General features: G+C 52.4%; 1 protein-coding gene across 2 annotated transcripts; it reads right to left on the bottom strand.

Moving 5' to 3' along the window:
- Positions 1–3,962: 3,962 nt before the first annotated feature.
- BAG3 (BAG cochaperone 3) lies at positions 3,963–26,761 on the bottom strand. 2 transcript variants are annotated; one of them, XM_082714484.1, is made up of 4 exons: positions 26,199–26,761; positions 10,860–11,186; positions 8,631–9,035; positions 3,963–5,338 (listed from the first exon to the last, which is right to left on the bottom strand). In XM_082714484.1, the coding sequence occupies exons 1-4, from the start codon at positions 26,376–26,378 to the stop codon at positions 4,517–4,519; spliced, it is 1,734 nt and encodes a 577-aa protein (XP_082570610.1). In that variant the 5' UTR covers positions 26,379–26,761; the 3' UTR covers positions 3,963–4,516. The 2 variants fall into 2 exon arrangements, with proteins under 2 accessions (XP_082570610.1, XP_082570611.1); XM_082714485.1 differs by having other exon boundaries at positions 3,963–5,335; positions 26,199–26,721.
- Between the last annotated feature and the right edge of the window lie 288 nt (positions 26,762–27,049).

Raw genomic sequence — 27,049 nt, 5'->3', positions numbered from 1 at the left:
GAGATGTATGGTAAGACTCCTGTTGGGACCAGAGAAGACCTTTTGCTGGGGGACGAGGATGTGGAGAAAGCCCAGCCCCCACAAGGGCAAGCAAGGGCATCAGGGCAGAGCTCTGGCTGGAGCAGGCAGGGTCGGGAACAGTAGTGCTCCTGACAAAGGTCCCTTCTTTCTTACCCGAGATGCTTTTTCCAATCCCCTCTGTATCTCCTTACGCCACCTTCAGGCTGGCCTCCAGGTACACCCGCGGTTCTGGCCCCTTTGACCTGGGCTCCTGTCTGGGGAGGACCCCATCCGCGGGACCTACAGCTGAGGTGGCTCTTTCTGATCTCCACTGGTTCCTGGTGGGTGGTGCTGGACAACAGACCTGAGTCCCAAGAGAGCAGGAACATACCGAAGTGTGCATGTGCGGACACACACACACACACACACACACTCTGGGAGGAATTTCATTTCCAGTTTTTAAAAAGCAACAGAGTGTCACCTGGCACATTGAGATCATCCTTACACTTACTTGGGGCTTACTACGGCTTTTTATTTTGAATCCCTTCTGGGTGCGTCACCACAATGCCGCCCCCCCCCCCCGCCCCCACCACCCCTTAAGGCTTCCAAGAGCTTAAACCAGCCGCTCAGCCCTCTGCACTCACTTTTCAGAGCTCAGGGGAGGCGGCACACCAGGGGGGAGCCAGGGAGTGCTGCTCCGGAAGGGCAGGTCCAACAGGGGCGTGTGCGCCCGCTGGCGCCCTTTTGTGCCGCCTGGAAGCACAAAACATGCTGGAACAAGGTATTTGCTGAAGTGACTCAGATATGTTCCAGCATTTTCCCACAGGCTCCTGCATATCCCAAAATAACTTGGACTCTGGATCCTGTTTCCTGGCGTATGATTGCATTTGTCTAATGTTACAGAACAGTGGGCAAACGGGCCATACTCACCCAGGAGCTCCAGGAACGCACAGCCCACGGTGGGGCGCCGTGCTGCACAGAGACTCAGCCCGTGAGAAGCGTGGACTCACCAGAACCATCCAGACCACCTGATCAGGGCCCACATTTCATGCGAGGGGAGGAGGAAGTCCCGGAGAAAGGAAACAACTAGCCCACACTCATCACAGCCAGGGACCCTAAACTCTCATCAACTATTATTGATGCCCATTTTGGAGTAAATGTCAGTTGAGCCTTGGAAACTTAAGATCTTAAGTCAAAGGGACTTTAAGTCTCTCCTGGTCATCCAGGATACCTCGGTGCCCAGGTCTGGACAACAACGCCAGAATTAGGAGGTTTCAAAATGGACTGCCTCAGGGAATTTACAGTCTTCTCCAGGAAATGACTGGAGATGGTCCAACAGATGGAAGACAATGGGACCCTGGCAAACAGACAGAAGGCATGGAATTTGGGGGAGGGAAAGTCAGAAGGAAGGTACTGTCCAAGGAGGGCAGGTTTCACAAAATGGAGGGCTTAAGGGGGAGCAAGATCTGGACAAAAGGCGAGAGTGGCAACAGCACACTCAAGGGTGGGAATGTGCTAGAGCAGTGCAGACCCTTGGTGAGAGGAAGTGGGGGTGCTCTAGAAAGTTCTGGAAACCAAGCCCAGGGACCTGGGCTGCCAGCGTTGAAGGTGCAGGTAGCTTTCAGTGTGGATGCCAGCCAGTACTTGCTAGTTCCAAGACATTTGCTTCATCCAGGAGACAGGAATTTCACAGGATTTTGACACCAAATACATATATATACACACACACACATATATATGTGTATATATATATAAAATAAATGTATATTTATATCTATAAAATGTATATGTATGCAAGTATGTATATATGTATGTGTGTATACACACACACACACACGCACACACACACACAGTGTCTGAGATGAGAGGTTATTTTCAAATTTCCGTAATCCTTAGATAGTCCTATTCGTTTTGGCCCCCATAGCCCACTTGGTGCTAAAGATGGTGCAGGGGCGCCTGGTGGCTCAGTCATTAAGCCTTTGGCTCAGGTCATGATCCCAGGGTCCTGGGATCAAGCCCTGCATCTGGCTCCCTACTCAGTGGGGAGTCTGCTTCTCCCTCTCTCCCACTCACCCACTCATGCTGTCTGAAATAAATAAAATTTTTAAAATAATAATAATAATAATAGTAATAACAATAAGAGGGGCACCTGGGTGGCTCAGTGGGTTGAGCCTCTGCCTTCGGCCCAGGCCATGGTCTAAGGGTCCTGGGATGGAGCCCCATATTGGGCTCTCTGCTCAGCGGGGAGCCTGCTTCCCCCTCTCTGCCTGCCTCTGCCTACTTGCGATCTCTGTCAAATAAAAAAAATCTTAAAAAAAAAATAAGAAGATGGCGCACTGTGGTGAGACTAACGTGGCCTTTATGTCTCCTGGGGCTGGATTCAAATCCGGTCTCTGCTCCCAGCTCTGCGGGCAAGTCCCTTCCTATTGCGTCCCCTGCTTCATGAGGACATGGAGAAGAAGTAACATTTGTTACATTCCACACTCCACGTCTCAATTTATTTAATCACTTTCCCCCATTTTACAGCTGAGGAAACAAGGAAGGAAGAGGCTATGGGACTTGTCCGCTGTCCCAAGCTGTAACTGAACCCAAGAGTTCTGATTCAAGCCTGTGTTCTCCACAGCGATGCTCTCTAAAGGGCTCCTGGATGATTACACAGAAGAAGCCTCCCCCGGCCCCCGCCAGATACTCAGTGGAATCTGTGCCCCGATGCGGAGACCAAGACAGCTATGTTAATAAGAACCCTGCAGCCAGCCCTATAGCCAACCTCTTGCCCCTGTACAAGACCCAGGGACCACCAACACAGGCCATAGAATTCCTACACAGACAGCCAGGCACCATCTGATTTGGATGACTAAAAATCTAACCACAGTCAAGGGATATCAATGTTTAGTGATAAAAATAACATCAGTCCGATTCACAACCACCCAAGGAAACTTCACATTAAGGCCCATTGGGCATAGATGCCCAAGTCACAAAGAGAAGCAGTCACATTCTTTATCTTTGGTTCCTTTAAAAAAGTCCAGTAGAGGCCTTTCCCCTTTTTATATGTTCGGGTTTCTGGATTCAATGGTGTGTCATCGGCAGCCAGCTTGTACTCCCCACATGAGTTCACCCAGGAGCGATGCTGGCAGGTTCCCATCGAGATGACTGAAGCCTTTCTCAGCGGGCTAAGAGTGGCAACTCCAGGAGCGTGTATTTTTGTATAGCACAGTCACACACCAATATTAAACTCAGTACAGTCATGAGGAATTCGGCACGGGGGCTCTACATCAACATGCCCTCTGAGGGTTCCAAGTTCTCAAGACTGTCCATTTTTTATTTACAAGAAATTAAAACACCCAAATCTAGCAGTCAGAGGCTGGTGGTCCTCCCCAAGCTTTCAAAAACACTGGCATACGAAGAAGTCTCTTTTGCACCCAGTGGCTTCCAAGTGCACCAGATCCTAACCCCAGTGGCTTCTAGGAACCCAATCTGAGAAGATACACCCAGCCTGGTCTGATGACTCAGAGGAGTGTCAGATAAAGATGACCCCAAGACTCTCACAGAACACATTCTCAACCCCAGTGACCTGGACTGCACACAACACTTGGGTCAGCCTCGGGCATCACAAGGGACTGGTTTTCGTGTGTGCATCTGAACCCTCCCAGCCCCTTGCTGAGGCCCGAGGGCGGCCTGAGGCCAGGTGAGCAAGGATGCTGCTGGGGCGGCCCAAGCTGGGCTAATCCGAACAGCGACGTTCCCATCCCCTGGGTGCACAGCCCCGAGTCTTCCTGGTTCACAGCTGTGATCTGAGGATGAAACGTGATGGTCACTTGTTCTCTCACAAGCCGGACCCAGAGAGAGCTCATGGATCCCAGAGCCGGCCTGCAAACACAGCTGCCACGGACTGTTACTGAAGCCAGTGAGACCCAGACTTGATGCTGCCGCTCCTCCAAACTTCAGAAATCACAAAAACCATCTTGAGTTATATTATTACTTTATTTTCCTTTTTTAAATGTAACATTAAAGTCATCCAACATATAGATATTCCTAGGGCTCCTTGTACATTTTATTCTATTTGAAGTTAGCTATTTTAGCTATGAGATGAAGAGAGTCATCCCATTAAAAGGGCATTGTTTCTGGAAAATGGGTTCCATACTTGTGCAATGGGAAATCAACACCCCACCCACCAGCCAAAAAGCTCCTTCGGTCCAGAGCCCCACGAAGACAGCTTACAACCACGGCTGACACGTGATGCCCATGTACAGAAAGGGCCCCAACAACAAGCAGTGGGGTTAAACTTCTGAAACAAGCAACTTCTTCATTTTTACAGAATAAGAATATAGGAGAAAAGCATCATTTTCCCTTTAGCCCTTTAATTAGTGTGTTTGGCCTCCACCCAAGTTACTGTGTACCAAGTGCCTACGAATAGTAAAAACAAACTGATTTAAAGTCCCTGAAATGCATGCAACTTAAAATTCCTTAACACACATCAGCAGCTCCCAGCGCTGGGGTTTGCTGAGTGTGGCGGGGACTACGGGGCAGCTGTGTTTCCAGCTGTGTCTGTGGTGTCAGTGCTGCTTGGGTTTGCAGCTGCTGCTTCTCTGGCTTCCGGCTGCTGGCTTTCTGTCTGTGAGTCTTCTCCATCTCCGGCACTTTTCTTATTCTTGTCTGTTGCCATGGCACCCATCTCCATGATCTCCTGCAGTGGCTGATCGGTTTCAAGGGCACTAGGCTGGAGTTCATAAACCTGGACTTGACCCGGGACATCTATTGCTTTCTGTTCAAGTTTCTCCAGGATGGTCTGAACCTTCCTGACACCATCTCTCCTGGCCTGACGGACGTCAGCTCGTCCTTCGGGGTCTACCGAATCCAGCGCCAGCAGCTCTTTGGTCAAATACTCTTCTATCATCAGGTACTTCTTGTCCGTCTTCTTGCCTTCGAAGTTGTCCACGGCCTGCTCCAGCCCCTGCACGTTCTGTAAGATGGCCTCCACCTTCAGCACGCCCGGGTGTTTTGGGGGCGCCTCGGCTTCGGCTGGTTTGGGAGGTGTGGCTTCTGTGGGGGCAGGGCCGGGGGCTGCCCCATCTTGGGCAGCCACATTCTTGGGGGGCTGGGGGACAGCAGGCGGGGTGGGGCTAGGAGGACAAGGAACCGGAGCCGCCGGAACCTTGACTTCCACCCTCTCCGAGGCGGGTGGGGGCTTCTGGGCGGCAGGTACCGAGTCTGCCTCCTTGCGGATCACCTGAATCGGGACGTGTCCAGGAAGGAGATCTGGTCCAACTGGGCCTGGCTTGCTTTCAGGTTTGTTTTCAGGTTGGGGAACAGGTGAAGATTCTCGATGAGTCATGGGCTGCTGAAAAGAGGCAAGGACACAAAGATATTTTTAATACCTGGCTGAGAGTCCCAGGCGGTTGTCTGTAGTGAGTACTACTGACTAGAAAGAAAACTGGGGAATGGCTTTAACAGTAGCAGAGATTTTTGAAGTCAGCCACATACAGTTACAGAATGAAAACATCCTGATCATGTACGGGCCGAACCATTCATTTCCATTCGTCACCCTGGACTACGCGTCTGTTACCGCTCACTGAACTTTGCTGTAGATGGTATTCTTAGGGCAACAAAAACAAAACCAATACAGTTTTCAAAAATGAACACTTGCTCACCAAAACCTCACGGACTGCCGAGCTAGCTTAGCTCCAAGCAAAGTCCTGCATGACTCAGAATCTTGGCGAGGCAGCCGTCGGGGAGTAACTGCCACAACCTCTCCCTGCCACCAGGGGGACTGTCTCTGTTCCGGGGAGGACAGTCCCACATCTCTTTTTTAAAATCTACGACAGCCTCGTGATTTCTGCCCAGACTGATGTATTTTTCTGAGAATAAGCACGATGCTCGAAATAGTTAGCTCTGGAAGGATGTTGCGGGGCTCCTCTGAGCCAACACTCGGCCATGTGTCCCCGCGCTGACTCCCGGATACATGGGCCGAGATGCTTTTTAAGGTAACTACAAGTGGTAGTTTCTAGAATGAGCTGTAATTAAAACAAATCTTGGCTCTCCCAGCATTTCAGTGAACATCCCACCACCCCCCTTTCCTGATTGAAGTGGAGTGGACAGACGACACTGTTTGTTTCAGGAGCACAACCTGGTGACCTGACAGTTCTACACGTCCCGCAGTGCACAACCGCCGTCCGTTCTCTTGATACTGACCGTATTCCCTACACCTCACTTCATCCCTGTGACTTTGTGACTGGAAGTCTGTACCTCCTAATTCCCTTCATATTCTGCCCATCCCCCATGTGCCTCCCCACTGGCAACCATCAGTTTATCCTCTGGATTTAAGGGTCTGCTTGGGGTGTTTTGGTTTACTCTTTTGTTTTGTTTTTTAGATTCCACGTATGAGTGAAATCATACGGTATTTCTCTTTTACCAACTATTCACTTTCACCAGATACCCTCTAGGTCTATCTGTGTTGTTGCAAATGGCAAGAGTTCATTCTTTTTCGTGGCTGAGTAATATTCCAATGTATATGCCCTCGATGTCTGCTTTATCCATTCATCTATCAATGGACACTTGGGCAGCTTCCGTATCTTGGCTATTGGGAATAATGTTGCAATACACACAGGGGTGCATATAGTTTTCCTAATTCGTATTTTTGCCAAAAGTGTTTTGCCAAGTGTTTGGCCCCTTTAAAAATTTCACACATCCTCATTTCATCAACTGGAGAATAAGAGTTAGACTACATGGCTTCTAAAATACTCCCGATTTAAAATACAAAATTCTGCTATAATGTTGTTAAATCAAATCTCTGCAAACCTTCAAAAAGAGATCTTTGAACAAACGCTAAAAGGGAGGCCACCACAAACAAGGGTAAGGAAAAAAAAAGACTAAACATTGTTTCACCGATTCCGGGATCTATGCGGGAAAGACACGAGGGGAAGCATTTCTGCCTCTGCACATGGACATGCTTTCCTGGGATTCCTGAGCCCAAGTTAGGATCTGGCTGCTGCTATGTAGGCATCTGAGTGCCAAGAACCCCCTTTGCCACCAGACCTCTTTTGCCAATGTGGATGTCCTCAACTCTGGCTCTGACCACTCAGGGACCAGCCACACACCCCACTTTGAGTTTTAAAATGATCTCTCAGTAATAAAAATGACTTTAGAAACTCTCAAGAGGGGTTGCTCTACGGCTTATACACTTTGAAAATGTCAAGGTCACGAAAGCAAAAGAAGTCCGAAGAACTGTTCCAGATTGAAGGAGACTGAAGAGAAAGGATACCTAAATACAATGCTCATGATCCTAGATTAGCTCCTGGACTGGGGAAACTGCTATCAAGGAGATTTGAAAGTGGACTGGGTATCAGACAGCAATGTTATAAGGATGTTAAGTTTCCTGATTCTGATCATTGGACGGTGGTTATGAATGAGGTCTTTCTTAGGAAAATATTTCCTGAATTATTGATGGATAAGAGGGCACAAGATCCACAATTTAATGTCCAACAAACGAACCACATGGATGATATGCATTGAAATAAGAAATGGCAGAGCACACAGAGCAAAATGTTAACAGTGAATGTGGATGAAGGATATACTGGGTTTCTTGGTATGATTCTTATAACTCCTCCGTAGGGTTGAAATTATTTCCAAATAAAGAAGCTAAAAAAAGAAACAGGAGGATGTTATCACCATTTATAGTAAAACACCCCACGTATTTGCCTACGAGGGGCTTTCCTTCTAAAAACTGTGGCAGAGAACCAATTCCGCTGCTCACGTTGGGGGGCCCAGAGCTGCTCAAGGCTCTGCTACGCTATAAGCTGCGAAAATGAATGACTTCCTCCTCCAGGATGTGCCCTACAAGCTGCCCCTGAAGGATGAATAGGTCTGTGCCTGGGACTTCACCAGGCTGGAAGCTTTCCCGGCCAGCCCGCCCGTCATCAGTCATTCAACGTGGCCCTTCACCCCCAAGGAGAGAGACAGAAGACAGGTCCCTGTCGTTAAGCTCAGAGCTGAACAGATGAACGCTTTTGGAATGCACAGAGTAACCCACACCCAGCCATGAGGGCCTGTGAGGGGATGTCATGAGGAGGAGGAGGAGGAGGATTCACAGAAGAGGCAAGCCTGGCTGGTCCCTCGGAGGGCGGGGAGGACCTGGGCTGGGATGGCATTTCAGGGAGCTTCGTCAGCATGAGCAAAGGCACAGAGGTGGGATGAACAGAAAGGGCTTGCGGAGCGGAGAAGGGGTATCTGGGAGAAAGGAGACAAGCTGCCCAGGACACTAGAGACGAGGCTGGGGCTGGGGTGTGGAAGGGATCTCAAGGGCTCTGAAAAAATGTGGTGGGCACTAAGGTGCCCGGGTCCCCGGTGTGTGAGTGACACTAGACATGGGGCCGAGCTATCTGTCCTCAGGCAGCGGAGGTTCTGTCCCGAAGGCAGCCGCAATGACCCATGAGCAGAAGCTGCAGAAGTACTGAGCGTTCCCAGCGCCCGTCCTGCACTTCTGCGCATGACCGGCCAATTCCCAGCTCTCACTTCCCTGAGGAACACAGGTGTGAGCCAGTTAGGACCCACGGAGGGCCCAGAGAGCCTGCATATTGCTCCTCGGCCCCTGGAGAGCCGCTGCCGGAGCCAGGCTGTGGACGCCGACTCCGTACCTGAGGCCTGTCGACCACGGTGTGCACACGGTGGGGCAACGGCGAGTGCACTGGCGTGCTGCTCCTGGCCGGAGAGCCCTCCCGGCTGGATGCACCCCGGACAGGGGACCGGAATGGGGATGCTGCTCGCATGGGCCGAGGCTCCCAGTCATCCCCTGGGACCCGGGAGTACATCGGCTGGTAGGTCTGGTATTCACCCTGCTGAGCCGGGTAATGGGTCTTCTGGGCTTGGTGGAAGGAGGGCTGAGCCGCCGGCCGGGTGACATTCTGCTCGTGTATCACAGGGATGGGGATATAGCCCCGGGGGAGCTGATGACTGCCCAGGCTGCTCCTGCCGGAGGAGGAGGGCAGGCTGGCCGAGGAGGACGAGGACGAGCAGTCCGAAGCTGCTGGAGACTGGGATTGCTGCAAGACAGAGAGAAGAGGCATGAGGGACCCTCTGCCCTGGAGCTCCGACCCTGCCTCCCTCATGTGCCTGCTCAGGATAACACATTCGGACCTTTTACCTGAAACCTTTCCATCTCCAGAATGTACCGCTAGCACTCAGGGCTCTAGAGCCAAGGGGCATTCCAATTCTTGCCAGCTCAATAGTCTCTTTAAAATTAATTAATTAATTAATTAATTAGAGTGCATAAAAGTGGAGTTGGGGGGCAGAGGTAGAGGCAGACACCCCGCTGAGCAGGGAACCCCATGCGGGGGCTTGATCCCAGCACCCCGAGATCATGACCTGAGCCAAAGGCAAACACTTAACTGACTGAGCCACCCAGGCGCCCCTCGATAGCCTTTTGAGAATCTAAAGTATGGGAAAAAATGCACCGTTGTTCCTGAGCTGAAGATTCAGTAAGACCATCTGTGGCCATGCTTTAGCCCAGGGCCATGCACAGAAGTGCTCAATGTGCTGCTTGTGTTGTTGCTACTCCTGTTGTTACTGACAACGCCTCTTTCTCTAACCCCAGGGGATCGTGTTGGGCACGGGGAGCAGCACATCCTGCGTGGCCTGAAGCAGGCCAGCCCACGACCACCTAGAAAAATAGGTGGGTGTTTCCCCAGCTGGCTTCAAAGGACCCTGTTCAGATTTCTCTGATTAATGTGTCACTTCTGATTTTTACAACAAAAATATTACAAATACAGGTACTCCTTCAAGACAGGAAAAGAACAGAGCCAAAGGAGGCAAGGCTAACTCTGGGCACAGACAGAGCAAGCATCCGTGCTCACCAGCACTACAGGGCACACAACCAGACAGGCTGCAGATGGGAAAACCAGAAGGGCTTACTGCTTGGGAATCCTACTGGGGTCCACGGGCCCTCAAATCCCAGCTAAGAACTGGATTAAGAACTCTTTGGTGTTGGGGCGCCTGGGTGGCTCAGTGGGTTAAGCCTCTGCCTTTGGCTCAGGTCATGATCCCAGGATCTGGGATCGAGCCCCGCATTGGGCTCTCTGCTCAGCATGGAGCCTGCTTCCTCTTCCCTCTCTCTGCCTGCCTCTCTGCCTACTTGTGATCTCTGTCTGGCAAATAAATAAATAAAATATTAAAAAAAAATACCTCTTTGGTGATTAGTGTACTGAAGCGTGGGCTTCAGGCTTAAATAAAATCCCATCGTCGAACAGCTGACATCCCTCCTCTACTCTGGGTCTCCTTTCCTTTTCTTTTTTTTTTTTTTAAGATTTTATTTATTTTTTATTTGGTTATTTGAAAGAGAGACAGATAGTGACAGAGACAGTGAGAGTCAGCACAAGTGGGGAGGAAAAGGAAAACCAGGCTCTCTGCTGAGCAGGGAGCCCGACATGCGGCCGAATCCCAGGACCCTGAGATCACAACCCGAGCTGAAGGCAGACGCTTAACTGACTGAGCCACCCAGGTGCCCCTTTGGGTTCCTTTTAAACCACGGGACACTGTGTGGGCAGGTATGCCGCCTTGTTTTCCTATCAGCACAGCTCCAAGCAGTCGACTGTGACACGCAGAGCCGGAGGAGTGCGGAGCAGCAGATCAGGAAGCCGGAGGCCGGGCTTCCAGTCCCAGAAATACGGCCCCTCCGCCTTCATGCCTTCGGACCAAGCAGTTTATCCTATCACACCTGTGAAATGCTGGGGGACGCTGTGCGAGCGGTCACGCTGTCTTTGCTGGGTGACCTCTGCTGCTGCAGGCAGGGCCCAGATGCCTGCGTGTTAGCAGGTGTCTGGCCCAGAGTCTGGGACGGGCCCTGGAACACACCGGCTCGCTGTCCTTACCTCAGGTCTGTGGGAGCCTGGGGGCTGGGCCGCCGCAGCTGCTGCCGCCGCCTGTCCACACTGTCTATCTGGCTGGGTGGCTTCCGCCACACCCCGCAGAGGTGACTGGGACCTCTGAGGAGCCTCTGTGGCCGCCTCGGTTCGGAATCGCTGTGTTCCTGGCTGGGGACAGACAAAGGAAGGGCGTGGCTGCCGGCCCTCGGTGCCTTCGTGGAGGACAGGAATGGCAATGTAGCCTGGTCGGAGCTGCGGGTACACGGCGTGGCCTTCCCGAGCGGGCAGCCTGAGGCCCTCCTGGGAAGGGCCATTTGCAGAGGACGGTGCTTCCTGCAACACAGAAAGGAGAAACAGTCTGGTTAGGACGTGGGAAGAAAACACCCCACAGAGGCAAAAACATGGTGCTAAGTGCCATCTTCCCCAGTGATCCTGGGCCCCTCCCCCACCTCCGGCATCAGCCGTGCCAGCTGAGCCCAGAGGGTGAGGCTGCTGGCAGGCACCCCTGTGTCTGCCAGATATCCCCTCCACGACAAGGCCGGCGTACGGGCAGCAGTTTACGAGTTTGGGGCATCCAGAGAAAGCAGGCGAGCCACGGTGTCCATTAAGCACAGGGAGGCCCCAATTTCTGAAACTGGTCGGACAGGTTTCTTTTACGGGTGACAGCTGGCAGCAGCATGCAGGACAGCCACTGATTGCCCCCAAATCAGAGACGCAGATCAGAAGGCGTGAGGCTGAGTCAAGTCCAACTCACTAAATTATTGCCGGCTTCCCCGCTTCCTCAAAGGTCCTAGCGTTTCCTAAGAACACAGGGTTGTGCTGGACCCAAACACAGGACACAGCTTGGACATCCTTGCAGAGAGGCGGCAGTGGGGCGAGGCCGCCTACCCGGGGACATTTTCGGAACAAGCTGCAAAAAGGGGAGATACGGCACACACAGGCAGCGCAGCAGGAGAACAAATACGGAGGATGAATTATGCTGGTCCGATGACGCCAAGAGAGGCTGCTCTGGTGGGGAGTGGCTGGGGTCCCTCTCCTGTCCTCTCGGGAAGTTGTCCCTTCAGCCGCCTGGCTATTTTGGGACCCTTAAGAAGGCCAAGTTCCAGATGTACCACAGAGAGAGATCTTGTTTCAGACAACAAGGCCCGTCAGTCCCTCACAGGGCAATGTCATTTCCCACCAGGGGCTGAACAACCAAAGTCAGGGACCCCCCCAAGGCATCCAGTCTTGACCCTCCTAGACGGTCCTTTGCAGAGGAGGACTCTGGAACTGTGCCGCCCACACACAGCTGGCTAGGTCAACGATGAAGGAGAACGATCCTTCCTGAAGGACGTATCTCTCCGAACTGCAAACAAATGCCAAAGCCTGAGAATCCGGGAGCCTGCAGGGTCTGCTTCTCACTGTTGCAGAACCAGTCACAAGTGAGGAAAGCTGATTTGCATTGTGAGGGATCGGCCATTGTACTTTTGCCTTCTTTCTGTGTTTGTGTGCAACAGGCAGCGGTGGTGGGGCCTGGAATTTAGCTCTTTCAGACCCTGTCAACTACCTCCCTCCTGCGGCCCCGGGCCTCCCGCACACAGGAGAGGCAAAGGTGTCGCTGTGTCCTTGGGGACACAAGCAGATAGGCACTCTCAGATTAGAATACCCACGTGTTCGGGGTGGCGGCATTATTTTAGCCTGCTTAGCTCTCAGGTCACCCAAGAACAGGCCGTGGGTTTAGGCCTCCCATTCAGAAGCCAATTCCTGCTGGGAGATGGGCACCAGGAGGGAAGCAGCAAGAGGCACCGAGGACACCCAGCGCTACTCGGTGCCGACTCCTAACCCGCCATCTCGGCATGTGATCTCCTCGCCGGGGCGCCCTTCCTTCCAGCCTGAAGCAGGGGCCTGGACAAGTCCTGGGCATCTTCTCTGCTTGCTGCCTGGGGGCTCACCATTCCCTCCCAGCCACATACAGAAGGCCTCAGCTATCCGTACAGTCCTCGGGCAGGGCAGTTAGGAAGCCTTCATCCACCCACCACCTCCTGGTGACCATCTAGCTACCCAGATGCTGGGTACTGTGGGCTCACCAGACCAGCCACGCACGATCCCTGCCAAATAGGGGCTTACGAGACAGTCTGAGACAGCAGGAAACACACAGGAAGCAAAACCGGCCAGAAAGCATGGGAGGCTTTGTCGGTAGGGGACAGGCATGGGCTTTTCTAGCTAGGATGGGGCTGTCCTAGAGAGGCACACAATTGTGCTGCACAGACCACAAAGCGTCAAAGGAATCAAAACCCAAGGACAAGGCTAACTGAGGGAAGATTCACAGCAGGGGCCGCCCCTGGGAGTGGGAAGTGGGAGTCCCTGGGAGGGTGCTGAACCTTCTGGCAGGACGGAAGTGTTCTTTCTCTGCAAGGTGGTGAACAGGCAGATACATACATACAAACCTATCAAAGCACACACTTCAGGAACCCCACACCGCCCAGCCCCTGCCGCATTCCACCCGCACGATCCGATTCGAACAGGGGCAGGCTGCCAACCCCACCAGGCCCGCATAGCCGGCTGTTAGCTGTGCCTCCAGCTCAGCCCCTTCCAGGGCCTGGAAACCTTAGATGGACCTGGCTGAGGCTTGGCTCCTCCTGGGGGAAGCCCCTGGATCCAGAAGGCCTGCCAGGCCTGCCAAGAGCTGCACACTTTATGCATCTCACTGAATCGATTCTGTACGGCTACGAGAGTAAGGGGAAGGCAAAGGCCAGAGGCAGGAAGGAGGGAGGAAGCAGGAGGACTTCCTCCCGCCCAGAGGAGGGGACAGCGGGGCCTGCCTCCTGGAGCCAGGACGCTGCCTGGGTCTGGGAAGAGGTGCCTGGTCTTGATGGTTTGGTGGGTGGAGAAAAGCTGTGGTCACTGCTTGGACTCCCCAGCAGCAGAGGGAACGGTCAGTGCTGAGCTGACGAACGTAAGGCCACAGTGCAGAGGCCTCACATCCATGGTCCAAGGGCTGCTGACAAGAGAGGCCTCGGCAAGACAGAAGGAGCCGAAAGGAGAAGCCCGGACGATGGGGAAAGGCGGGGAGGAGGCCGGGATGAGAGTAAGGAAGGGCAGGCACTGCGGGGGCTGACAGCCTGGAAAGGGAAGGTGCCCAGGGAGGGAGCAGGAGGAGAAACGGAGAGGCCTCCGTGGCCGGCAGGACAGCAGCAGCGAGGGGGAAGGGCCGTGACCAAAACCGAGTCCTGAGCCTGGAGTTCCCGGGGCGATGGCGCGGACGGCTGCAAGGGTTCAGGGCGGCTAGAGGCCCTGACGTGCTGCACTCTGGCTTCTGCGTGAGTTGACCCGTTTAGTAAAGAACCCCATGTCTCTCCACAAGCCTCACATCTAAAAGAATGCTCCTGTCCCATTCTGACTGGGGTTTTGTTTAGCAAAACCCTGCTGGGGGCAAGCAGAAAAACCACATCGGCTTTACAGAGTGCGAGACTGAGCACTTGTACAGGAATAAATAATTTAAACCAGCAACGAAGCTCCCACCTAGACGAAGCTCTGTAAGAGGACCGCTGACGCCCCTCCCCCGTGAGCCTCCGGGGCTCCCAGTAGATTCCTCTCAGCAGCAGATGCTTCCCTGCTGACTAACCAGAAAGCACCACCGGAAAGGGTTCAATGGCCCATTCTACCTTCTAGGGTGCTTTTCATCACAATCTAACAAAAAAAGACACTTTTTTTTTTTTTAATGAGAAAAATGGGGAGCCTGGGTGACTCAGTCCGTTAAGCGTCCAACTCTTAATCTCAGCTTGGGTCTTGATCTCAGGGTCATGAGTTCAAGCCCCTTGCCGGGCTCTAAGCTGGGCACGGAGCCTACTTTTAAAAAAATTAGTAAATGAAATGAAAAAAGTATAAGAGACAAATATTACAGTTCATGATTCTCGCAGAATAGAACATGCCTCCTCAATCCCCTAAGAAGTTCCAGCATATCTGGAAGCCTATTGGTTAAGGCCAGCACTCCCAAGGCAGGACCCATGACTTGCCCCCTTCTGACCTCAGTGGGGACCAGGGACCGCTCCTGGTGTCAGGGCCAGGGTGGGGGTCGCGAACGAGCCACGATCACGTGACCAGGCAGGCCCCAGTGCAGGTGCTCCCCTCCTCATCGCCTGCCCCGCAGTCTCTCTAGCTATAACGACAGCATCCTGGAACTACTTCCCAGGGCAGCTCAGCTCATCATCATCTTGGGGCAAAGACGTCAGGAATCCCTATTACAAGATCTGATTAGGAAACAAGACTTTCACTGCTTATCTCACTACATTCATTTATAAAATGAATTGGTCCATTCTTCTCCCTTGCTTTGCACTACAGTAAAACCCTGAGATGTATCTCAGGGCACTCAACAACTCCATGAGATGGCAGGATAAAAAGCTGAGAAAATTACCCCAGATGAGCCAAAATATGCCCTGTTAAGTACAAGGTACTATTATTAGAGAAGCCTGGGGTCAGACTCTGAGCTTGGGTGAGACCTTGGACATAGGCAAGTCTTGCTTGCTTATGAGCATGCTTAAGAGCACCAGAGCTTTGCTGCTGGTTTTTAATAACAATGTGAACACTAAGGGGGCAGCTAGGAAATGTGGAAAGAGACGGCGTTCAGTCCTAATCCTGGATCTGCCCCTAAAGATGTGTGTTACATAAGCAGCTCATAAACCCCTCTCTGGACCTTACTCTCCTTAGCTGTAAAATGAAGGCAAAGCCCAGATACTCCATGAAGCCGTGGTTCTCAGACTCGAGGCGGCACCAAGAGCGCCCAGAAAATACATAAACATGCAGACCCTAAGCCCAACCTGGACCGCACTGAAAAACACTGTCCTGCTCTGGCATCTCCATGACGCTTATTGCAAGGTCCCCTATAGCTCTAAAAAGCTACATTGAGCTCAGAAACAAGGAAAAGCTGAAGTCACAGAAATCTAAAAATGACCACTCTTAACTGTGTTCAGTTAAATCAAAATGGAAGTCACTGGGATTCAAAGTGTCCCAATGTTTCATGTCCCAAGTGAAGAGGTGGCCACTGACCCCCAGAAGGACTCCTTGTGCCTTATGTTTTTGTTGTTTTTTTTGTTGTTGTTGTTAAAGACTTATTCATTGAGAGAGAGCAAGCAAAGGCAGGAGGGGCAGAGGACAAGAAAGAAAGAGAGAGGGAGAAAGAGAGAGAAAATCTCAAACAGACTCCCCAGAGTGCAAAGCCCAACCTGGGGTTTGATCTCACTACACTGAGATCACACCTGAGCAGAAACCAAGAATCAGGTGCTTAACTAACTGTGCCACCCTGGCACCCCACGACTCCCAATGCCTTGAAAACAGGACAAGAACACCAGCCCCTGGGTAGCTACCCTGGCCTATACCAACCACCGGGCCAGACGCTGCACTTTCACAGCCTTCGTGGCTTTGGGGACAGTCGGGGAGCAGGGTTTGCCTTGACCTATCCACAATCGGCTCCCCATTCACTGAGTGGCCTCTGAACCCTGAAAATAGCCCCCGTCAACCTCCAACTCTATGGCAAAGCACTCTCCAAAGTGTTCTCAGCACCTATAAGTCACAGGTCCCACCAGGGTGGGCTGAGCCAAGGGGGTCCGAGGAGCGGAGGTTAACTTTCAGGGCTGCCTCAGAGCACTTCCGCCTCCACAGCCCTGGAGTCTCAAGTAGGACACACATCCTATAATTGGGTTTTGAGGCCAGAAGAGCTTTCACAACGGTCGGGTGTTGACTTTTACTAATGACACTTCAAAAACAAATGAAACTTCAAAAACAAAAACTTCTAAACCAAAGAAAACAAGATGGAGGAAAGCAGGAATCCTGAGGTCCCCATGTACCCGTGGCCTGGGGGGTAATTAGGTAGCTTGGCTCCCTTCCAGCAGGCAGGAAACAAAACAAAAGAAAAACTTCCTTCTAAAGCACGCACAGTTGAGTTTCTACATCCTTCCAAGACTTTCTGTTGGGTATGCTCGGGTCCTCAACATGAATTAAGTATGACTGCCCATCTGATGGGTCCCTCAGCCAAACTCAGTTCCCACCGCACCGTGATGAAGGGTCTCTCCCTCCGGCCAAGTCTGGGCATGTAATGGACACCCGGCAAACTCTGACCAGCCGGCAAAATCCTTCTCCTCAGAAGCCCGTGTACGGCGCTGCTGGTAAGACAAGAGTCTGTGCTCACCACAATGTCTGGACACAGCCCAGTGACAGGGCGGCTGGCGGCTGGACCTCACTGCCCGTTACCAGAGCACAGACTTTATCCTGGGGTCACTGAGACAGGTGTCCCGATGTGCTCCTAGTGGGGAAAGCTCTCTATCGGATCAACGCCTCTTCTCTTTGCAGCTGTGTCCAAACAAGCAGGAATGAACCCGAGTGAGCCCAGGGCTTCAAGCTGTCACCCTCAGCTCCGGTGTCCCCTGCTGCTGCTCACCAGCTCTGTGCCCTCAGATGGGACAGCTGGCTACGAAGACTCAGTTTCTCCAGCTGTAAAAATCCCCACAGCCCCCAGGCATTTTTGCAAAATATAAGTGAAATGAGGCATAAGGAAGGCTTTGTAAACTGAGCCCACCCCAAGCCCTACACAATCACATTCCTTTATTCCACAAATGGTTACTGCTAGACCCGGATATTCTCCTTGGTGGAGCCTAGGGCGTACAATGCCTAAAACCTCAGTGGTCTCGCCAGTCGGTAATAAGCCTATTAGAGTCAGAAGCCCCTTTATCTGAGAGTCTTAAGGACACGAATTAGCAAGGGTGCCATTTTCTCTGCTGGGAACTGTATCTGATACTTTACAATCTGGAATCGAACACAGCCAACACTCTAGGGGCCCAGCCCTAAACTCCCATCCTGCTCCAAGAAGCCCCAGACCAGCACTCTGCAGAGACCCGCCCCAAGGACCAATCCACACTCAACTTGCACTGACCATGGCTCCTTGCACTCCTGCCCCTGAAACCTAGTGAGAAAGCCAGGCCAGGGGTTGGGGCAGGAGGATCTGTGCAGGAGCAGAACCTCCCCCTGGCGTCTCTCTCCCCAACCATCTCAGCGTGTTCCCCCAGCAGGGTGTGTGGGCACCTTCCAAACTAGGCACCAGAGACCACGGCTGGCACTTCGGCATCGGTCTCCAGCTCCCTGTTTCCCCCACCCTCTAGAGCCTTCCTCAAGGATTCCATGCAGCAGGTGTGGCCCAAGGTCACAAGGGCAGTTACCAGAGAGAACCCCAGTCATGCGATGCCCAGCTCCCGAACTCATGGCTTCAGGGAAATGAAAACCTTAGTTCCTCTTCAGAAAAAAGGAGCAGGGACACCTGCTCCAAGGATTTGAAATCAGGAATCACAGATGGAAAAACACCTGACATTTCCATATCAGGAAGCAAACTGAAGTTACATAAAGAGGCCCCTCATGCTTCTTCCCTGGGATCCTCAATGTCTGGTCTCATACGGCGGGACGTTGACCAATCACGAGGCTCTACCATCTGTTAGACACCAGCTCTGCAAGTGTCTGTTGGTATCAGGATGCAGGGCTTCCCTAGATACACATTTTGTACAAAATCACCCCCCTACACACACACACAAATCTCCAATTCACCAACCGCAGTGAGGGCAAGGGTCCCTTTAACCAAGGGAAGCTTCCTTGAGGGGAATTCCTGGGGATGCTCCTCCCGACCCTGTGCAGCTGCTCAAGGCATTGCTCCAACAACCACACTCCCCCACGGGGGTGGTGGCAAGTAGCAAACCCCCCTCCTCCTTCCACCTGCAGTGACATTTCCACCCCTTAAAGCCATGCCCCTAGTTATCGTGACTCAGTTTCCCCACAACACCGATAGGGCACCTTACTCCTGCCTGGCAACAGCCCTGGGGTCTGTACAGAGATGTGGAGGGAGACACTCCCCTACAGGAGTCAAGATTAAGGGTTAACACATCACGCCATGCAGAAGAGGCCAGGAAACAGCGTCTCCTGGCCTGTCGTGGCTGAGGGATGAACTTGGCTGCAGCTGTGCGCTGCCGGTTTGGTTGAGGCTCCAGAAGGCCCAGTAGCCTTCATCTGACCCCTCCCCACCCACTGTTGTGTCCCCAAATTAGGTGGGGCCTGGGAACCCTGGGGAAGGGTGCTGAGGGCATCCAGGCACTAGTCAAAAGACAGCCAGCTAAGGTAGTACAAGGGGGTAAGAGGCTTGCTTCTGAGAAAAAAGACTTGTAGCCTACCTGGGAGCCAAAAGACCCATGTCCAGACAGATGTGTCTGCCACGAGGTGACTGCCCTCCTACTTCACAGCAGAGGCTGTGACTCTGTCCACGGATTGAACACACATGTCCGGTCGGGCCCTGACTCGTCACTTTCCAGGCACTAGACCCCTGATCCTCGCAGTCCTGCTGGACAGGTAAGGTGGTGTTCCCATTTGACAGAAGGGGAGACTGAGGTTCAGAGAGGATGGCAGATTCATCTGAGATGACCAGATCCCAGGTTTGTCTGACGTCGAGGCTGGGGATGTGTTAACCCTTTCACTATTCCCTCCCCACCTATAGAATCTGTCATAGTAATTGTGGCTGATGTCTTCAAATTCTTCATCTTCCCAGGGTAAACCACAGCAGGGGAGAAAGCATTTAGTTTTGCCCGGTCCAGCTGGGCTGAGGCTCAAGACCTGGAACATTCAGTTCAAGTGTGCTCTGGGCCAGGGAGCCAGTGCTTGGTGCTGAGTCATTGCCTGGCTGAGGCAGGGCCTGTGAGAGGGCCGAGGGCCGGCGCTCCGCTCAATTCTGAGTCACCACAGCCCCTAGCGCCCCGCGTGGGGCCTCCGGAGGGAGAAAACCCAGCTCCAGCTGACCCGAGAGCTGGTCCCCCTCTTGACACTCAGGGTCTGTGGGATGAATTTGGAAGACTGAAAAAGTGATATGGCTGCCTTGTCTTCTGCACACATAAATTCTTTCCTAGCCTCCTGCTGTTTGGATGTAACTATTCACTCATCCATCCAGGGTTTAAGAAGAATCTTTAAAATGACAGGGGGGTGGAAATCTACAATTGGACCTTCATAAACACAGAGGACGTGATTTCAAAATAGGAAATGGCTGTTCTCCACCAGGATGCTTGGGAATTACCGGTGGCGAGTCTCCCCTCAGCTGCTGGGGACACCGCTCTGGGGCAGCCACTCCGTTTACAGGCACTTGACGGAGGCAGTGAGCAATCTGTAATTCTGGGCTTTTCTGAACGGACAGTGAATAAGAAGGCTCACTGTGCACCGTCTGGTCTTACTGTCAGCCACATGGGGAAAGAGAGAGAGAGACAGACTCCTTTGAGGCTGCTCTCTGTGCAGCTGGGCACTAGCGGCGTCTGGCTGCTGGGAGCTCCGGGCCTCTCCAGCTCATCTGCTCCAAGATGCTCATCGCTGGTGGGGACAAAAAAGAGCTTCTCTAGACTCAGACTAGAGGAAATCTTCTCTAGACTTAGGAAATCGATACTAATGCATCCCTGCCCCTGCGGGACCTTGGGGAGCCCAGGACAACACTTCAGTGCTTAAAAACCGACAAAAGGCTTCCAGCAACTTCCACTAACTCTGGGCTCCAGCCTGCACTTCAGTTTGCAATAAGGGCGGCTTTCCTTTTACCAGCCTGTCCACTCCGGAGCCCGGCCCAGGTTTTACCCTTCTCCACACAGAACCATTTACTGAGCCTGGAGACCCTGCCAGGCACTGAGGGGCAGAAAGAGGACAGTCCCCTCGCCCCCCCAAGTCCAACTCTCAGCCCATGGGGATTAGAGCCCGAGGCAAAGCAGACAAGTGGCACCTTTTGATTCCAATCAAAGTAACATGGAGTCTGGAGCAGAGACGGCCCACTTCCAACTGGAGAGGGCCATGTCAGAAATGCGGCACGGAGAATGGCATGGAAGGAGACAGACCTGTCCTCCAGAGGCACTGAACACCATAACTTGCAGAGAGCAGGAGCTCAGGAACTTTCGCATGGAATGAATGAACGGAGACTTGGGCCCATCTCCTAAGTTCAGACACAGGCTCAGGAAACGAGTGGTCTGTAACCAACTGGGGCCGTGCCTGGGATGCTCCGAGCATAAAGGAGTTCTAGAAGCAGCCAGGCCCACGGGGCGGCAACATTATCTGTCACCCCTCCTGACCCCACTGCCCCAGGTGAGGGTAAAACCTCTGGCTACAACAGTCTTTCCGTGGTGCCGCAGCCGACAGGCCTCCGATGCATCTAATAGTTTCATCTTAGAGAGCTGTTCTGAGGATTTAAAGAAATAAGGTTTGTAAAGTACCCACCCAGCATTTGGCATAGGTATATATGCACATGCATGCTGTGTGTGTGTGTGTCTGTGTGTGTGTGTATAGAGAGATAAACAAGAAAACAATAAGGTTCATTCTATCCTAAAGAAATTCTCTCTCATGAAGCTTTTGCAAGCTGCCTGGCTTCTAAGGCCTCTGAAGAAATCTTCTCAGAAATATGTGAAGACTTGGTAACACCAGACATCCCATACAGGGTCAGGCGGGCAGTGAGGAGCAAGGTCCACGTTTGCAAAGGACAGGCTCTGGGGTTTAGCTTCAGAAGTCCAGCTGCGAGTTTGGGATCGGAGGCCGAAGAGGAGCCCGAGTCAAGACTCGGTTAACCAGCAATGGGGAATGGGAGGGGCTCGGGAATTGCACGATCAGGCTCAGGCGATCAGGCTGACAGAGGTTTCCTCAATGCTCATCAGCACTAATGGGTCCTCAGAGGTTCCTAATAAGCAAGGCCTTTGTCTTCTGCTCCCAGTTTTCCTGTGTAAGATCTCTTAAGTATTTAAGAGCAACATTAAAGCAGCAAAAATGCAAAGAAGAAAGAGTGGGTTTGGGTTATTCATGGTTTCCTATTTTTGATGATAAACACCAGACCATTTAAAAAGGTCAAGAGGAACTAATAAACATGTAGAGTGCCTTATATAAGGCGACTGTGTGTCATTCCAAAAATGAGGACAGGAGGACAGGGCTGATGAAGCCTTAGGTGGTCTGAAGCTTTCTACCTCAAAACTAGCCCCAAGAGCATCAGACAGCTAAGCCCTCCTTGGCCCTGGCTAATGTCAAATGCCGCCACAGCTCCCGGGTACCGGCTTTAGCCTAGTAAAGGGCAAATCTACCCTACAAAACAGGGGCGAATTATGTTCAGTTCTTGCATAAGCCCAACACAGCCTGTTCTTTGGAGGGTAAAATGAAGGTCTTGGATGAGCTGGACATCTGAGGCCTCTGACCACGCTCTTCACCCCCCCCCCCAACAAATCCCTGTCATCAGTCGTAAAGGAATTTGTTCCCCCATCATGCAACTTGCTAGAAAATACAAAGGAGAATGGCCACTCATCTCCTGATCATGCTCAGATTCTGCTAAGAGGCCCAAGAGCCTGCAATCGATCTGCAAAGAGCAGAATGATCTCATCTTTAAGAAAATTCAGGAGGCTCTGCTAAACCGGGAGCAGAAAATAAATGGGTCTCCCTACTTCAGTCATAAGTCAAAACGTTTCCAATTTCCTCGGAAAGGACATTTCTCCATCTCTCTCCTAGGACACAAGTGTAATCGGTCAGATTTTTATGAGGAGCTTCTGGTGGGAGGGCAAAGCACGAAGGAAATGCTCTGGCTTACTTCTCTCTGGGGTACAGGAGGGTCTCGGGACTGCCCTAAGTCAGACTCCGGGCAATGCCACCCCATATTCACACTCGCACAAGCCAGGTACAAGGGGAGTTGGACCAAGAAGGACGATGGGGCCTCAGGCAAAGGATCTGCAGCTTCGATGTTAAGCAGGCACAGCTTGTAGGATTCCAGGGCCTATCTGCAGGAAGGTGGGCACTAACTTGCAATTCCCCTCCCCCTACAAAATGGGATCACCAGTGGCTCCCAAATGCCAGTCTGGCAAAAATCAGGATCATCAGAGAAACTTCTCTGACACCCAGATGTCTGGGCCCCATCCTGAGAAATATGATTCAACATGGGGGGTGGGGAGGCAGGTAGGGGGATGACCCTGCTGACAATCCACGTTCTTAAAGGCTTTCCAGGAGACTGCTGGCCTTGGGGATCTGTGCTAGTGACCTCCAAGATCTGCAAAGCTAGAACAGCCCTGCCCGTGAAGTGAGAAGGGTCTCCCTCTGGTGCCAGGAAGGTTTGTGAGAGAGCAGCACAGCACCCCAAAGCCGCTGGTCCGGGGGATAACAGGGAGGTGCGGCTGCTATCTTCAGTGAGCGCCAACCTCTCTGCCAGGGAAGGGGCCTGGACTGGAACGAACTTGCCAGGAGATTAGTGGCAAACCCACGTGCTCAGAAAATCGACATCCAGGAAGACTGCAGGTGGGGAGGTCCAGTTGCTTGGAGCGGAGCTGGATCAAGCCCAGAGTCTTAGCCTGTAGCCGCCCTGCCTCTTCAACAAAAGGCAAGACACTTGCTCTCACTTGCCCCCTCTGTAAAACTAGGGACAGAGTGTCACTCTAACTACCTCAGGGCATTGTGGGAGACCAACTGGAAAACCACAGAGAGTAAGACTCAGTGAAACACGAAGTTCTAGTCCCTTCCTTTCCCTGAAAGCCATTCCTTTACCATCAAGGTTAGACTGCAAATGCCCAGAGGCGGTCTTCCCCTCCCCCACACTCCCAGCCTCTGCCAAAAAAGGGCTTCCTCTGTTTTTTCATTCTTAACAAATGGCGCTTTATTGACTGATGGCATCTCCTCTTGAAGATAAGGAGGTTCAGAGGGTCCTTTTAGCTCAGCTCCTCCAAAATCGCCCTTTGTTTCATGCCAGGGCCCCTTCTTGTTATGCATTAAGAAGCCAGTTTCTAATATAAAACAATATTGAAGGATTTTCCATTGTATTTCATTCGGAGGAAGATGCCATTCATGGAAGTGAAACTGAATTAGTCATCCAGACATTCTGTGCATCTCAAAACACAGGTTATGAAAGCCGTGAAGCCCAAAGAGCCAATGAACTGAATGTTTATTCTCTCCTTCAATTCTGGCGCCATGCGGGCAAACCTCCGGTAGTTAACCTGGTAAAGAGAACTTGTCTCTTGAGTTACCACATCCAGTCATCACCATCCAAGTCATCATAGCACAGCAGTCAGCCACGCAGCACTTAGTGGCCAGGAGGACACAAAGACAACCAAATATTCCAGCCAGCACGGTTCACAGCTTCACAAAAGTTCTAGACACTTCTACCGTCTTCTGAGCAGAGACCCTGCCTCTTATCAGCACCTTCTGGTGTAGCTCTCCTTGCTGTTAGCACCTGCTGAGTGACCCTTGGAAACATTTTTGAACTATCTGGATTTCTTTCTCTGTAAAAGGAAGAGGATGAGCTAAAAAGATCTTCGTGGGCCTTTCAAAACTCTGACTTAATTTTCAAATCCATTTTTCTGGCATCAGATACCTGATCTAGAAGCTGTTTTCTCTATTTGTCGACAACAATAGTAACTCAACCTGTTTTTTCCCCCTTTCAAAAGGTTTATGAAACCACAGCCTAACCAATCCACTGGATGGGTACACAAAGATCTCAGCTTGCTGGGTGAGTCTCATTCTAAAAACAAAGTGTTGGCAATCTGGGTATATGCTACACTTACAGTAGCTATGTTCAAACTTGACCTTCACTCACAACAAAGGGTGCTGGCAGATTCGGACAGTCCCTGTCTCTATATAAAGGAGGACTTGAGAAATTATAGTTTTACACCACACCAAAAATCTACATCCATGCAGAACACTGGAACAGGACTGGTTTGAAATGCGCTTCAGTTTCACCCAATTATGGGCTGAACAGACACAAAAAAAGTATATATAATTATGCCCATCCTGGCTAATTACATACTCTTGTACTAATTTTCAGATAAAAATATACAATTAATTTCTCATAAATGTAAGTTGCTGAATGTTCAACATCTCAATTTTAAGCACCAGGCTCTCAACAATATTTTTAATTTAAAAAATGCATACAAAGGTAAGTGGATGATACAAATATTTCTCCTAAAATAATGATTTATAATGTACTTTTAATTTTGTGAATTTTTAAATCTTCAAAACAACTGACCAGTTCTTTATGGCTTTTTAAAAAAATTTTGCCCAGACAGCATAACAGGACCCTTTCTTTAAGTGTATTTCTTTCTTGACAGGCTTTTTACTTTAAAATAGTTCAAATTTAGGGGCGCCTGGGTGGCTCAGTGGGTTAAAGCCTCTGCCCTCGGCTCAGGTCATGATCCCAGCCAGGGTCCTCAACTCGGCAGAAGCCTCCTTCCTCCACTCTCTCTCTCTGCCTGCTTGTGATCTCTGCCTTTCAAATAAATAAATAAACAAAATTTTAAAATAAAATAAAATAGTTCAAATTTATAGAAAATTGGAAGTGTAGCACACTTAGCTGTAATCAGACTGATTCCAAATTTCTTTTTTTTTTACTGATTCCAAATTTCTATTTCCAAACTTTCATGCTCCTAAGAGTTAAAGAGCATATAACTTTGCATATATGTAAATGAGACATACTTCTGGTGCGTTCACAAAAGTACTTCTGTATTAGTTATTTGTGTATTAGAAACTAATCCTAGGTATCTTAATACCATAACGAGGAAGGGAATGGATGTCATTAAAAAAAGAAAATTCTTTCATGCCAGTGTGAGGCAATGTCTTAAGCCAATGGTCAACCATGAGACAGTCTCATATCTTTAGAAATTGCCTGGGAGAAGAACAACTTATTTTCAACAAATCATACCGGATGTATTCTTACGGAAAACCGTTTCAAACAATAATACAATTTTAACTGCAGATACAAAAAGGGGGACAAATGTATTTACATCCGCCCCTGAGTCACTCTGTGCCCGAGACAACAAAGTCAAGATGCCCCTCGACCAAGCTGAGGAAACTGAGGAGGCAAAAGTCCTTCGAGAGCACCCCCGCAAGCTTGCGAGGGCCCCCCGCGGCGTCCGCCCGAGCGCGGACAGCAGTGAAACCCGGACCTCGGCCCGGGTGGGCGAGCGGCCGCAGAAGCCGCCGCGGGGCCTGGCCCGGGCCTCCGGAGCTGACCAGGCCGGCCGTCCCTCCGGGCCCCTGGGCCGCCCCAGCCACCCGACCCTCGGCCCCTCGGATTCGGCCGGCGGGACGGCACCTGGCGCCACCGCGCGGGTCGCACTTCCCGGGCCGACCCCCGGGAACCAAACGTGGCCCGGGGAGGGAGTCCCCTCCCCCCCCGAGGCCTCCCCCTCGCCCCGACGCGGACCAAGGGCAGACCGCAGCGGGGTCTGCCAACACCAGGACGCCGGGCGCGGGCGTCCGCCGGCAGGTGCGCCCAGGGTCCCCGCAGCCCCGCCCGGCGCAGCCGCCCCTGCCGCTCGCCGTCGAGGGGGGCCGCCGGCCGGGGCGCGGCGCAGGCTGGCTCACCTTGGGGCCCTCGGGTGGCACGCGCGGGTCGTTCCACGTCGTGGTGCGGCTGTTGTGGTCCACGAAGAAGGGCCAGCCGGTCTGCGGATCGATCTTGATTTCCCAGCCGGGGGGCAGGGGGTCACCGGCGCCGTTGCCGGACGCCATCTGCACCATGGGCGAGTGGGTGGCAGCGCTCATGCTGGGTCGGGGTCTGCCCGGAGGGGCGGCCGCCGGGGTGCCGGGTCGCGGGGAGCCGAGTCGTGGGGTGCCGGGCCTCCAGGCGCCGAGTCGCTCGCTGGCCGCGGCCGGATCGAGAGCGGTGCGCGCCGCCGACGTGTCCGGGAAGCCGGCGCCGGGCACCTTTATGAATTAAAGGAGGGGGTGACGTGGCCCGAGAGGGGTGGAAGTGTCTGGAAAGGGCCTCCTCGCTGCCAACCGGGAAGGAGATAAAGGGAGGTAGCAACTGGCCGGCTGGAAACTTCTGGTCCTATCCAGAGAAGTTGGCGGCGAGCGGGCTGGATGCGGAGCTCCGCCCTGAGTCATCGGCTATAATCGGGGCGGGGCGGGGCGGGGCGGGGCCTGGGCGGGGGCGGGGCGGGGCCTGGGCCGGCCGTCCCTCCCCCCCTTCCCTGCCTCCGCGGCCCAGCGGCCCAGGCGGGTGTTCTCGGGCCGAGACTGGTTGGCGGGGCGGGTGGCCGGCAGGGCGTCGTCGGTGAGCGCTGGGCCGGTTTCGGTTTTCAAACTCCCTCCCTCTGCGTGGAGCCGAGTGGGTGTTCCCTGGACTGGGACTGCGCGCGGGTGCCTGCTGCCGCTCCTTCCTGTAACAACAAAGCCACCGCGAGCCTTTAAAGTCGTGGATTTTAAACTAG

This window comes from Mustela nivalis (assembly GCF_964662115.1).
Source record: "Mustela nivalis genome assembly, chromosome: 2".
Lineage (NCBI taxonomy): Eukaryota > Metazoa > Chordata > Mammalia > Carnivora > Mustelidae > Mustela > Mustela nivalis.
The sequence above is the reverse complement of the archived record's forward strand: the minus strand, read 5'-3'. Positions and strand labels throughout refer to the sequence as shown.

Coding starts and splice junctions, on each gene's coding strand:
- BAG3 (XM_082714484.1), bottom strand. CDS start 26,378: ATGAGCGCTGCCACCCACTCGCCCATGGTGCAGATGGCGTCCGGCAAC. Junction 11,187..26,198: donor TGCCACCCGAGGGCCCCAAG/GTGAGCCAGCCT, acceptor TCTGTGTTGCAG/GAAGCACCGTCCTCTGCAAA. Junction 5,339..8,630: donor CCGTGGTCGACAGGCCTCAG/GTACGGAGTCGG, acceptor GCCTCTTTTCAG/CAGCCCATGACTCATCGAGA.